Source organism: Nomascus leucogenys, chromosome 5 (assembly GCF_006542625.1).
Source record: "Nomascus leucogenys isolate Asia chromosome 5, Asia_NLE_v1, whole genome shotgun sequence".
Lineage (NCBI taxonomy): Eukaryota > Metazoa > Chordata > Mammalia > Primates > Hylobatidae > Nomascus > Nomascus leucogenys.
Window position 1 is genome coordinate 45,986 of NC_044385.1, and position 13,138 is coordinate 59,123.

Consider the following 13,138-nt stretch of genomic DNA (forward strand, 5'->3'; position numbering starts at 1 on the left):
TGCAGCTTAGGTGCAGGCCCTGTTTCTCTCTGCAGGCCCTCACCTCTGACCCTTTCCAGACTCACTTTGACAGTTTGCAGCCCTTTCCTGTGGACTAAGACACCCACCCTTACACTCAAATAGAGCAGGCGGAGATAATCTGGAGAGTGCTGGGTCACTCCTGGCTGACTGGCTGGAGTGGAAATACAGGCATTGATCCTGAGCCATCTTGTACTTGCCATTAACAGAGAAAACCCAATATGTAGGCCTTGAAGTCTCACCTTGTAGTGTGGAATCAAGTGGTCCTCCATACGAGATCACTGAGCTACCTTGGGAAGGTAAAAGAGACCTTGGAACTGAATGGACCTGCTCTTGGATCACTTCCAAACTCTGGTGAGCAGCCGTAGGTTTGACAAAGGGGGCGCTTGGCATCTAGTACTCAGACAACTTTATTTCACTAGCCATGAGCAAAAAGTTGTTGACCAGCTCCAGGGGATTTTCCACCCTGCCCTCTCCTTACTGGTGGCTCCCATGATTTGGAAATAACCTCATGTTCCACTTGGCAGTGCCTGGCTTTGTGGACCCACATGGTTTTGGCCTGGGTCCCAGTGAAAATGTTCCTCACCTGGCTGGGGAACATTGTTCTGAGAGGCCCCTTGATCTGCCCTGGAGACATCATGTGTGGCCATGTTTAGGCCCCTGCCCACCTTCACGTGACTGGCCACCTCTGCCAGGGTGCAGGCAGCTCCTAGCATGGAGACATCCTTCATGGAAGTGAGCTTTCCCACCTCTATACCCACATTTCTCAGAAGCAGAGTTAACAGGGAGCCAAGAGTCAAGAAGCCACAGGGCTGGTAACATGTGACTACAGCCAAATCTGTGACCATTACCTGAAGAGGCAGGACAACAAAGGTAATCAGGAAGGCAGAAGATGCGGGCTGGAATGAGATGGGACATGAGAAGACAGAACAAAGGCAGGAAAATCAGAAACACCAGAGAACACAGTCGCATTAAAGGGACACACCAACACCTGGGCTCTTGCACACAGGGGAGTCTAAGGGTTCCCTGACTCCCTGCACCTACACCTGAGGGGAGAATCCGAGTTATACGAGGACAGGATGGCAAAAGGGCCGACAGGGTAGTAGGTGTAGAGGCGAGGCAGGAGGCCAGGTGAAGGGCTGCCAAAAGAAACGGGAAAGGCAGGAGGCCACATAGTCTTTTCCCAAACCTCCATCTACGAGTTGCCTCAACTGTCCCCGTGATACTATATAGGTGCTTGCCCAACCACCTTTAGAGAAGCCTCAGCAAGCCTCCCTCAACTAGGACACAGAAAACTTTGGCTTTTCCTGTTCAGCCGGCCCCTCAAAGACGAGGGTAGTGCCCACTGCGGACTGGATGGCAACGGCGGCAGCGGTGCGGGCGCGCGTGTGGGCCCGCTGATGCTGCGACAGCGAGCGGCTGTGGCTGAAGCACTTGCCGCACTCTGCGCACTCCGCTGGCCGTTCGCCCAGGTGCGTCTTGCGGTGCAGTGCAAGCTTGGAGGCGACGCTGAAGGCCTTGCTGCACTCGGGGCATTTGTGTGGCTTGTGGCCGGCATGGTTGCGCCGATGCACGTTGAGATTGGACACGCACGTGAACCGCTTGCCGCACAGTTCGCAGCGGTAGGGCTTCTCGCCCGTGTGCGTTCGCCGGTGCTTGGTGAGGTCCGAGCGGTCGCTGAAGCGGCGGCCGCACTCGGGGCACGCGAAGGGCTTCTCGCCCGTGTGGATGCGCTGGTGCACCACCAGGTCGGAGCGCTGCCCGAAACCCTTGCCGCAAGTGGCGCACGCATGTGGCCGCTCGCCCTGATGGCTGCGCTGGTGGCGCAGCAGCGTGGAACTCTCGCTGAAGCAGCGTCCACAGTCGCCACATGCGTACGGCTTCTCGCCCGTGTGTGTGCGCTGGTGGCGCACCAGCGTGGCGCTCTCCAGGAAGCCCTTGCCGCACTCCGGGCACTTGAAGGGTTTCTCCCCCGAGTGCGTCTGCAGGTGTCGCGTCAGCGTAGAGCTCTTGCCGAAACACTTGCCGCACACGCCACACTGGTGGGCGTCTGAGGCACGGGGTCGCATGGGGCTCCGGGACACGTGGATGCGCGCGTGACTCCGCAGCCCGGCGCCGCTTCGGAAGGCTCGCGGGCACTGTGCGCAGCGGTGGGGTGGGGCAGCAGGGTCAGAGGTTGTCCCCGAGGGGTGCGCCCGCGCCTGGTGGAAGAGCAGCGCGCTCTGTCGGAAGGTGCGGGCGCACAGCGGGCAGCGGCGGGGCCGCTCTGGCAGATGCTGGCGGCGCCGGTGTAGCAGCAGCGCCGGGAGGTGCGGGAAGCGGCGGCCGCATGTGCGGCAGGGGCAAGTGCGGCATCGCTGCCGGTGTGCACCCAAGTGTAGGTCAAGGCGGCCGCTGTGGCGGAAGCTTTGTCCGCACTCACTGCAGATGTAGAGGGTCTGGCCAGCATGGGTGCGCCTGTGCGCTCGGAGGTCAGCAGCCCGTGCACAGCGCTCACCGCATTCTAGGCAACGGAAGCGGCCGTCACCGCCGTGAGCACGTTCATGTCGCAGCAGCACTGAGCTGTAGCGGAAGCTCTTGCCACACTCGCTGCACGAGTAAGGCTTCCCTGCTGCCACTGCCCCAGATGTGGCAAACATGGTGAGGACGGGTTCACAGGGAAGCGTGCCACTCACACTCTGGGGTCCACCTCCTGACGCTGCAGCTAAGTTTTACTTCTCTTAAGGCCTGGAAAGGGCACTGTAACAGAGAGGAAAGGGGGAGGCCGCAAAAACTGGTCTGATTTCAGGGTTCTTCTCTAAGGGGCAGACACTGCGGCTGTTCCAGAGGTGAGCTGTTGCCAGGTTCACCCTGCACCGTGAGCCTGTGGGGAGAAGGTCATTGTGAGCCTCTGCAGCAGCTCCTAAGGAATGGAGAGGGGAACACGAACTCCCTATTTGTTATAACTTCTTTAGGTAGTCCATCTCCAGGATTCCCTTCCCCAAGACAAAGCAAAGCCATGGGCATCCCGGAAATACGGAGGGGGTGTCCTTGAACCACTTGGAAGGGCAGGAGGGAAACTACAAGTGTCCTGGAGAACAAACAGGAATGGATTCAAAGGGGAGCTTCCATTTAGCCTGGGAACCATCAACACTGCTCTGAGGGAAGGGAATGCCAAGCCTGTTTGCTGGCCTTAGATGGGGATGCTTGTCTGGGGATGCATTAGGAAATGACCAAGGAAGGATGGGGCAGTGAGAAGTCCCCTGCGTTTAGACTACACCAACGCCTTCCTCCAAAACCCAGCTTTCCTGAGTCACTGACATGAACCCAGCCAGACTTGGGCTGGAAGAACAAAGCGGGTAATGTGATGAAGCACAAACAGGTCCAGCAGCAACAGCCTAGGCAAAGGGCTCAGACCCTGAAGTTACTGAAGGGGCTGGGGTCTGGCCAAGGGAAGGTATTTGAGAAACCCCAAAATATTGTTCCTTGGCTTTGGACAGCACTTGATAAACACACTACCCCATGCCAGTATACAGCCCCAAAGTTGAGAAAGCAACTCAGGACCGAGTAAAGGGGTAAAACGGGAGCATAGATAATTCACAAAATACATTATTAACAGTTGGTGGCATTATCCAAGAAACACTTTTCCCATTTTCAGGAAAGGCTGGGGAGAAGGAAGGGGCATCCATTCTGTAATAATTATCAGGACATCCAAGTTGTTTGTGAAGGTTTGAATATGATGAATCTGATCAAAAAAAACATATTGTTTATGAACGTTCTGCAGCATTTCCTCACTGTCTCAGCCACGGGAATCTGAGAATCTGGAGTAGCAGAAAAACTCCTTTATGGAGACCAAATCTGCTCTATTATCCTATTTGTCTCACATGATATTCCTGAATTCTTCTGACAGGTTGCTCCAGGCAGCTGTCTGGGAACAGGGTCAGCCTTTGTATTATGTGCACAGAACCTCACATGCCCTCTAGTCAAGAGCACAATGTGGCTGCCCTCCTTACCTGGCCTCAGCACTGACGACTTCTCTCAGGGGCCACGGGTCAGTCTCCAGCCTTATTGGAGATTAGGTCTAGTTGCTAGTACAGTATAGCCCCTTGTCACTCAACAGATGCAGGAGAGGACGCAAACAAAATGGTCAGCTGTCACTTTCTTCTTAGCAGATGAAAGTTCATCATAAATACTCAGAACTTTGGTTAAAATACCCCCATAGACAGGGTCCTTATGTTTTGGATACAAATGGGGGTAAAGTGAGAATAGCAAACCTGCAAGTCTGGGCTCTGGAGCTTCTGCTGCCCCACTACGCTGGGCAGGAGTAGCCGGCATGGGGTGTCCTCCTCTTGTGCCTCTGCAGTAGGGTGTGCTGTGCCCAGTCGACATGAAGTAAAAGGGAAAATGTGAGTTACAACGGAGCAGAGGAAGAAAGGGAGGGAAATGTTTTCTGGAGGAGGGTATTTATTTAATGGACATTTTAAAATACAAAAAACTGAATAGTGTCACAAATCAATTCCCATTTTACCATTCTTGTTTCATCCACACCCCCACTCCACTTTTTTGTTTTGGTGGGGGGAAGCTCTAGAGTATTTTAAATCCCAGACATCTTATACAAAGAGTATGATTAGTATGATTTTTAAACAAAAAATGCAAGCAGGAGCGCTGGAGTAGACTTTCTGACAGTCTCGCCCTGTCGCCCAGGCTAGAGATCAGTCACTCCATCTCGGCTCACTGCAACCTCTGCCTCCCGGATTCAAGGATTCTCCTTGCCTCAGCCTCCTGAGTAGCTGGGATTATAGGCACGTGACACTGTGTCTGGCTAATTTTTGTATTTTTAGTAGAGATGGGGTTTCACCATGTTGGCCAGGCTGGTTTTGAACTTCTGACCTCAGGTAATCCACCCGCTTCGGCCTCCCAAAGTGCTGGGATTACAGGCATGAGCCATCACGCCCAGGCTGGAGTAGACTTTAGAGAGAGTTCCTTGGTTCCTCCAGAGGGACTTTCAACCCAGACACGGGCTGCTGATTTTAGTTAGATGTCAGTTCAGAGGAATGTTTGCCCTCCTGAAAATAAAAACTTCCCTGGAGACTCAGTGGCTGATCCCAGATGCCAAAGAAAGCAATGCTCATGCCCCACTGAGTGCTCTGCCTCCTCCTTGGGTATCTGGAGACCATGGTACCTCTCAAACCATGTTTCTAGGAGCCCACCCTCTCCCAGGCCACTGCCTCCCAGGGCACATGCCCAAGGAAGGCAAATGCACAAATACCAACATGCACACTTAAACGGCATATAAACAACAATACCATTTCCTTCCATTATGGATATGGAGTAAGACACTTGCTAGGGTACAGGTTTGGCGCTTGAGTCCCAAGGCAGGCTCTTCAAGTCTCTCTTCTATACCTCACCCCATGCTGGAGCTCATCCCACAGGCAAAAGGGTCACGACTGAAGTGGAAACCTGAAAGAAAAATTATTACTGTGCCAAAAAAAAAAAGACTGACTTCTAGATCATCCTAATCTCCATTCTCCTGATTGAATGTGAGTTTTAAAGTTGCTATACCACCAAATTTCTTTCACTTTGGAAAAAAAGTACAGGAAAGTTTGGAAAGAGGGAAGGGGGAAATTACGTCTGAATTGGTGAAAATTCTCATTGTTGAATAAAGTATGTAAGTACCTTTCAAGCATTTAAAACAAATACTATACATGTAACTAAAAAAACCGAAACAAAACAGGTACTAAGAAGGAAGATAAGCTAATGGAAAAACCAATATTTACAATAGGGGCAAGATAAACTTCTGAGTTTCATATGTCATTTTGTTTCTTAATAATAATTGAATAATAATTGAAAATAATAATTCAAAATAAAATAATTGAAAATTCTTATTTTCAATCAGAATACAGATTTTTCTTCCCTGGTTATCTGTTCTGCCATGCCAGCATTTCTGGGGTGGGACAAAAGACCTCAAAAAGTCATGATTCACAAGAAACAAGTGGACATCTTGAGGTCAGAGTTGGTAAACCTGGTCTGGGCAGCAGGGAATAGGGCTGAGGGGAACTGTTCCCTGCTATGCTGTCTACTACAGTGGCCCAGAGCCACATGTGGTGAGCACTTGAAACATGGCTGGTTCAAACTGAGTTGATTTGTAAGAGCCAAATACTCTCCTCATTTCAAAGACTTAGTATTAAAAAAGAATGCAAAATACGTCATTAATAATGTTTAGCATTGATTATATGTTGAAATATTTTTGGATATATTAGGTTAAATGAAATATATCACAATATATTTTACCCATTTTTAAAGAAAATTTAAGATTATAAATGTGGCTTATATTTTATTTTTATTGAATAGTGCTTATCCAAATGGCCTTTCCAAATCCTGGAACATTTGAAGGGAGGCTGGCCCACCTCAGTCCTTAGAGGGCTTTAGTTGAGAAAAGGTCACTGACCCTGTCTGACCTTCAGAGCTTCAGTGAGCCCAGAGGAGAGCTGTTCCCCTCATTTTCCAAGGCCCTAGTTCCTAGCCACCTTCTCCAGAAAAGTCCACCTGCTGTTTTGGAAACTGGACACCTAGACCTGGTAGGGACCTGGGGTTGTGATTTACGCAAAACCTTCTCTCACTGTGACTCTCAGAAGGTGAAACCATACCAGTTGTTACTGGTATTAACACACAAGAACTCTCACGTTTGTACATGTGTTTCCCTTTCGTCCTCCCAATAGTCCTTTGAGGTGGGTGTTATTAGTAACCCCCATGTGACCTGGGCTTCCTATACAGGCTTGTCCAGTCATCCAGCACAAGTGTGCAGGTGGGTCTGGGGACAGGACTAAGTCAGCAGGCCATGTAGCCCATCTCTCAGTCTCCCTAGGGCAGCCCCGCCCCTTCCTAAAGGCCCCAGGAGGCTTGCAGCAGCTCAGTGAGCAGCAGGGACAGACCTGGCTGTGAAATTCACAGGTGAGCACCAGGCAGCCAGGGGACAAGGAGGTAAAATGCCAACCCCAAGAACCAGCACTTGGGGCCCCAGGGAATGCTCTGTGTGCGCTCTGTTAATCTTGGGCCCTGACCCAGGAATGGAATGGTCTCCATGAGAAGAGGGGCAGGAACTGGCGGTGGGAGGGTGGGAGTTGTAGCTGCATCAGGAGAGGTGATTCTTCTGCTGGCTTCTCCTTGTATTCTTACCCCTCAGGATCGAGTGATGCTGCTGTGTCCAGGATTCTGTGATACCCCTAGACTGCCCTGAAATCCAGATGAGATAGAAGCAAACTATCCATTCCCCAGTCTAGATAGGGTGTGGAGTAGAAGTTTCCCTGGCCTTCAGGAGGCAGTTTTGGGGCCTTGCCACTTACAGTTCCTTCTACCGGCAAAGCTCTCTCACTCCTTCATTCAGGACTCTCTACCCTTTCTCAGAGAGGCTCCCCCTGCACCCACACCTCCCTCCTACTCATTGCTCAGCTTTATTCTCCCTGATCTGAGGTGCCCTGGCCACTCTGGGCTTCAGTGTTGCCCATGTCTCAAAGGGACAGGATAAACTCCCACTATGTATGTTCTCTCCGTGTTCACATCCATACCTTCTCTACACTCCCCAGATTTCACAGGAAAATCTTTGTGAAACCAAAACTTTCAAAAGAATGTATTTGGATCATGATCAGACTTAGGCACTTGGGGTAGGAGCGAACTGTTATTCCTGTTTCCACCAGCTCCTTAGACATGTCAGACTGAATCTGAAGCTGGAAGGAGCATATATTAATCAGTGAATGTAACAGGAAGCAGGGATTCCTGTCCACTCTGGACAGATTTAAGCCCTATTCTAGGAGGTACGGATGGGGAATGGAATTCAGAGCACCAGAATTGCCACTCCTTGCTTCCTTCCCCCATAAAGAAACAAAATCCAATACTTCAAAAGAAGCTGCTCCTTCCAGCTTCAGATTCAGTCTATATCTAAGGAGCTGGTGGAAATAGGAATGACAGTTCGCTCTCAGCCCAAGTGCTCAAGTCTGATCATGAGCCAACACATTCTTTCTATTTTGGAGGCAGAGTCTCACTGTGTCTCTCAGGCTAAAGTGCAGTGGTGCCATCTCAGTGTGATCTCGGCTCACTGCAACCTCTGACTCTGAGGTTCAAGCGATTCTTGTGCTTCAGCCTCCCAAGCAGCTGGGATTACAGGCTCCAGCTGCCACAGCTAATTTTTGTATTTTTAGTAGACACAGGGTTTTGCCATGTTGCCCAGGCTGGCCTTGAACTCCTGGCCTCAGTTGATCCTCCTGCTTCAGCCTCCCAAAGTGCTGGCATTACAGGTGTGAGCCACCATGCCGAGCCCAAATACATTCTTTTGAAAGTTTCGGTTTCACAAAGATTTTCCTGTGAAATCTGGGAAGTATAGAGAAGGTATGGATGTAGGCAAGGAGAGAACATACATAGTGGGAGCTTGTCCTGTCCTTTTGAGACACAGGCAACACTGAAGCCCAGAGTGGCCAGAGCATCCCAGATCAGAGAAAATGGACTATAAGGTCTTTTGCACCTTCCCTGGGCCTAGCAAGGACTTGGGCACACAGAAGATATTCAGTGCTTTTTAAAAGTGATGTATTAGTCTGGAATCCAATTTTCCCAAATGTTAGGTCCCTGAAGGAAAGGGCCTGACTACAGTCATCATATCCTCCATAGCACTACCCACTGCATATACAAATACCCTGACTACAGTCATCGTATCCTCCACAGCACTACCCACTGCACATACAAATACTCTGACTACAGTCATCGCACCCTCCACAGCACTGCCCACTGCACATACAAATACCCTGACTAGTCATCGTATCCTCCACAGCACTGCCCACTGCACATACAAATACCCTGACTAGTCATCGTATCCTCCACAGCACTGCCCACTGCACATACAAATACCCTGACTAGTCATCGTATCCTCCACAGCACTGCCCACTGCACATACAAATACCCTGACTAGTCATCATATCCTCCACAGCACTACCCATTGCACATACAACTACCCTGACTAGTCATCATATCCTCCACAGCACTACCCATTGCACATACAAATACTCTGACTACAGTCATCATATCCTCCACAGCACTACCCACTGCACATACAAATACCCTGACTAGTCATCGTATCCTCCACAGCACTACCCACTGCATATACAAATACCCTGACTAGTCATCGTATCCTCCACAGCACTACCCACTGCACATACAATACCCTGACTAGTCATCGTATCCTCCACAGCACTGCCCACTGCACATACAAATACCCTGACTACAGTCATCGTATCCTCCACAGCACTACCCACTGCACATACAATAATCTGACTACAGTCATCATATCCTCCACAGCACTACCCACTGCACATACAAGTAATCTGACTACAGTCATCATATCCTCCACAGCACTACCCACTGCACATACAAGTAATCTGACTAGTCATCATATCCTCCACAGCACTACCCACTGCACATACAAGTAATCTGACTAGTCATCATACCTCCACAGCACTACCCACTGCACATACAATCTCTACAGTCATCATATCCTCCACGCACTGCCATCAATACATACAGTCATCGCACCCTCCACAGCACTGCCCACTGCACATACAAATACCCTGACTACAGTCATCGTATCCTCCACAGCACTGCCCACTGCACATACAAATACACTGACTACAGTCATCATACCCTCCACAGCACTGCCCACTGCACATACAAATACTCTGACTACAGTCATCATATCCTCCACAGCACTGCCCACTGCACATACAAATACCCTGACTAGTCATCATATCCTCCACAGCACTACCCACTGCACATACAAATACTCTGACTACAGTCATCATATCCTCCACAGCACTGCTCACTGCACATACAAATATTCTGCTTTGGTTTACTAGTTGAGCCTGCAACCTGTGTAGCAGAACCAGAGAGGCAGGCATCCAAATTCTGGTTCCTCCCATTACTAGTTGTCTGATCTTAGACAGTAGACTTGGAGTGTCTGATCCTCCTGGCTGGGAAAACTTTAGTAAAGAAAGTTGGCCAGGCACGGTGACTCACGCCTGTAATCCTAGCACTTTGGGAGGCTGGGGTGGGCAGATCACCTGAGGTCAGGAGTTTGAGACCAGCCTGGCCAACATGGTGAAACCCCGTCTCTACTAACAATACAAAAAATTAGCCAGGCGTGGTGGCACGCGCCTGTAGTACCGGCTAACTCGGGAGGCTGAGGCAGGAGAATCGCTTGAACCGGAGCAGCAGAGGTTGCAGTGAGCCGAGATCGTGCCACTGTACTCCAGCCTGGGCGACAGAGTGAGACTCCATCTCAAAAAATAAATTTAAAAAAAGCTATTATTACGGTGTTTCATATGGAAAGGTCCAAATATTGCTTAATCTTGCTGGGCATGGTGGCTCACGTCTGTAATCCCAGCACTTTTGGAGACCCAAACGGGCAGATCACTTGAGGTCGGGAGCTGGAGACCAGCCTGGCCAACATAGCGAAACCCCGTCTCTACGAAAAATACAAAAAACAGCCGGGTGTGGTGGCGCCCGTCTGTAGTCTCAGCTACTGGAGAGGGTGAGGTGGGAGGATCACTTGAGCCCAGGAGGCGGAGGTTGCAGCGAGCCGAGATCGCGCCACTGTACTCCAGCCTGGACAACAGAGCAAGACTCCGTTTCACAAAAAAAAAAAAATTGCTAACACTGAGAATTGCGGTTGCCCGGTACTTAGGATTTACTCTCCCTAGGACAGTCCTTCTTGTTGTTGTTGTTTGTTTGTTTTTTGAGACAGGGTCTTGCTGTCACCCAGCTTGGAATGCAGTGATTTGATCACTGTCTCACTGCAGCCTCGCCCTCCTGGACTCAAGCAACCCTCCAGCCTCAGCCTTCTGCGGAGCTGGGACTATGAGCAGGTGCTACCACACCCGGCTAATTATTATTATTATTATTATTATTATTATTATTATTATTTTTGTAGAGACGAGGGTTCTCACCATGTTGCCCAGGCTGGTCTTGAACTCCCGAGCTCAAGACAGCCTCCCACTTTGGCCTCCCAAAGTGCTAGGATAACAGGCATGAGCCACTGTGCCCGGCCCTGGACAGTTCTTAAGATGGACTCTGAGTAAGGGGCTTAACTCCTGTCTCCACTCCAGGCATCCTAAACGGTCTGCAGCCCTTTTCAGTCCTTCCCCCTCAACCCCTAAGAATCCCTCACATGATTAGAGCAGCACAGCATGGGCCTTCCATAGCTCCACTTGCGCGAAGTGTGGGCTCCAAGATGAAAGAAGGGAAGCTGGCTACTCATTTGGGGACTTGGTGCCTGGTACTTAAGAGCAGAGCACAACTATTCGCCGAATGCGGAACACGGCACCTGAAGAGGTCGCTTTCTGTGACCCACAGCAGCGCAGCCAATCCTGGGGCGCCTCGGTCGGCGCGCGTCACAAGTTGCTGGGCAAACTTTCTTTGCGCGAGCCCCTTCCCAACCCCGAGCGCCCCTTGCCCGCGGCGCCAGCCGACTTGGAGGGCGAGACCGGGCACCAAAAACGTAGTGGGGAGCGTTTAACGCTGCCAGAAGCCGGTGGCGGCCATTGCCCCCTTAAGCCGGCTCAGCCTGGCGATGTTTGTCGTGGTGACGCCAGCCCCGAAAAGGTCACCCGGGGAGGACCAGGGAGGACAGGCTAAGGGGAAGGCCTGGGAGGAGCAGGCCGCGCGAACGTGTCCGGCCAATCGCTCGCCCCGCAGTATCTCCGCGTCACTCGTAGCCCGGGCGGCGCTCGCGACCGCCGCAGACACCAGTCGCCCGAGGCAGATGGGAGAAGACTAGCCACAGCTGAGGACGGCTGCCCCGCGCCACCCTTGCCCTCCCTTGCCCTTCAGTCACCTCACCGGTCTCCGACTGGCTCCTCAGACACCGCGCGGTTCCCACTCAGCCAGCTGCCGACCCCCGCCTCCCGGACTGCGGGACTGGGGCCGGGGAGCGAGGAACGGGCTAACGGCGCGCGCGGCCTCCGAGTAGGGGAAGCGGGGAGGCGTCCGAGCGTCCGGCCCCTCGGGATGGGGAGGTCACGCTCCTGTCCCTCTCGCCCGCGTCGGCTAGTGGTCAGTGTCGCGCGGGCAGTGTCATCGGTTGCTGGGGAGACTGGGAGGCCAGCGAGCAGCGTACAGACCACGCAGCCTCTCGGGCCCCAGCTGGAGCCGGGAAGGAGGCGGGGCTAAGAGAGAAAGCCCGGGGGACTGCACTCCCGCCTCCCGCGCGGGCCAAGGCCCCGCCCTCTCTCCGGGCTTAACCAATTCCTGCCTCCCGCTTTGTCTGTCGGCCCACCCCTGGGCCTCGTCCCGCCCAATCAGAGCAAAGGGCGCCGAGCCCTGCGCACGCCTCAGCCCCCAGCCGCGGAGTCCCGGGAGCTAGGCGGTCCACAGTCTAGTCCTCCGGCAGCTCCTCCCGCGGCCGCTGGCGGGACACAGGCAGGTGTACCCTTCGGTGCTGCCGGCGCGGTAGACGGTGCCCGGCGCGGACGGGGCTGCGGCAGCCATCCCCGTAGTTAAGTTAGCGCCTTCTTATAAGTGAGGCCAGGCTGGATACCTATTATATCTCAATCCTCACCACAACCCTGTCAGGGGAAATATGAGCATTTATCCTGTATTTTAGGTGAGGACCCCACAAGTTAATGATACGCCCAAAGTCGCGATGCCAGGGATAGGGATTACTCCTGGTCGGCTTGCCAGCTGCCTCTCCATGAACTTCCTGGTTGAACTGCCTGTCCAAATGTTGACCCTAACGTCTTCTACTAGGAAATGCTACTAGTATTGTTTTCCGGAAATGCATTTTGGGGGCCTGGCCATCCTTTAGTGTGCCTATATCGTCAGAACAGACGCCCAGGGATGGCCCTCAACGTCCTTCTTCACTGCTCTCATCTTCCTTTGGAGGTCAATTAGTACCACTCTTCTGAGCTCTGCTCAGGGCGTCCCCTAATTAGTGTACTTAGACCTGTCATGCTTGGCCCGGAAAACTCTTACCCTCTTCTCTGTTTTAATTTGTAAAAGCTTAGTCAAATGCCATCTCCATAAACCTATGCTAGAATACCCTTCTCTGTCCTCAGTCCTGGGGACATATCCATGCTGCAGCGCAACCTCCCGCACGTTGTTATAG

General features: G+C 52.0%; 1 protein-coding gene across 2 annotated transcripts; it reads right to left on the minus strand.

The window, feature by feature from the left end:
* Positions 1 to 410: 410 nt before the first annotated feature.
* ZNF672 (zinc finger protein 672) lies at positions 411 to 12,245 on the minus strand. 2 transcript variants are annotated; one of them, XM_003267366.4, is made up of 4 exons: positions 11,875 to 12,245; positions 5,304 to 5,457; positions 4,272 to 4,369; positions 411 to 2,881 (listed from the first exon to the last, which is right to left on the minus strand). In XM_003267366.4, exon 4 carries the CDS (start codon positions 2,655 to 2,657, stop codon positions 1,299 to 1,301), a length of 1,359 nt encoding a protein of 452 aa, XP_003267414.1. In that variant the 5' UTR covers positions 2,658 to 2,881; positions 4,272 to 4,369; positions 5,304 to 5,457; positions 11,875 to 12,245; the 3' UTR covers positions 411 to 1,298. The 2 variants fall into 2 exon arrangements, with proteins under 2 accessions (XP_003267414.1, XP_030668407.1); XM_030812547.1 differs by having other exon boundaries at positions 11,870 to 12,188.
* Between the last annotated feature and the right edge of the window lie 893 nt (positions 12,246 to 13,138).

Bases quoted from the DNA above. Each gene is read 5' to 3' on its own strand.
- ZNF672 (XM_003267366.4), bottom strand. From the start codon at position 2,657: ATGTTTGCCACATCTGGGGCAGTGGCAGCAGGGAAGCCTTACTCGTGC.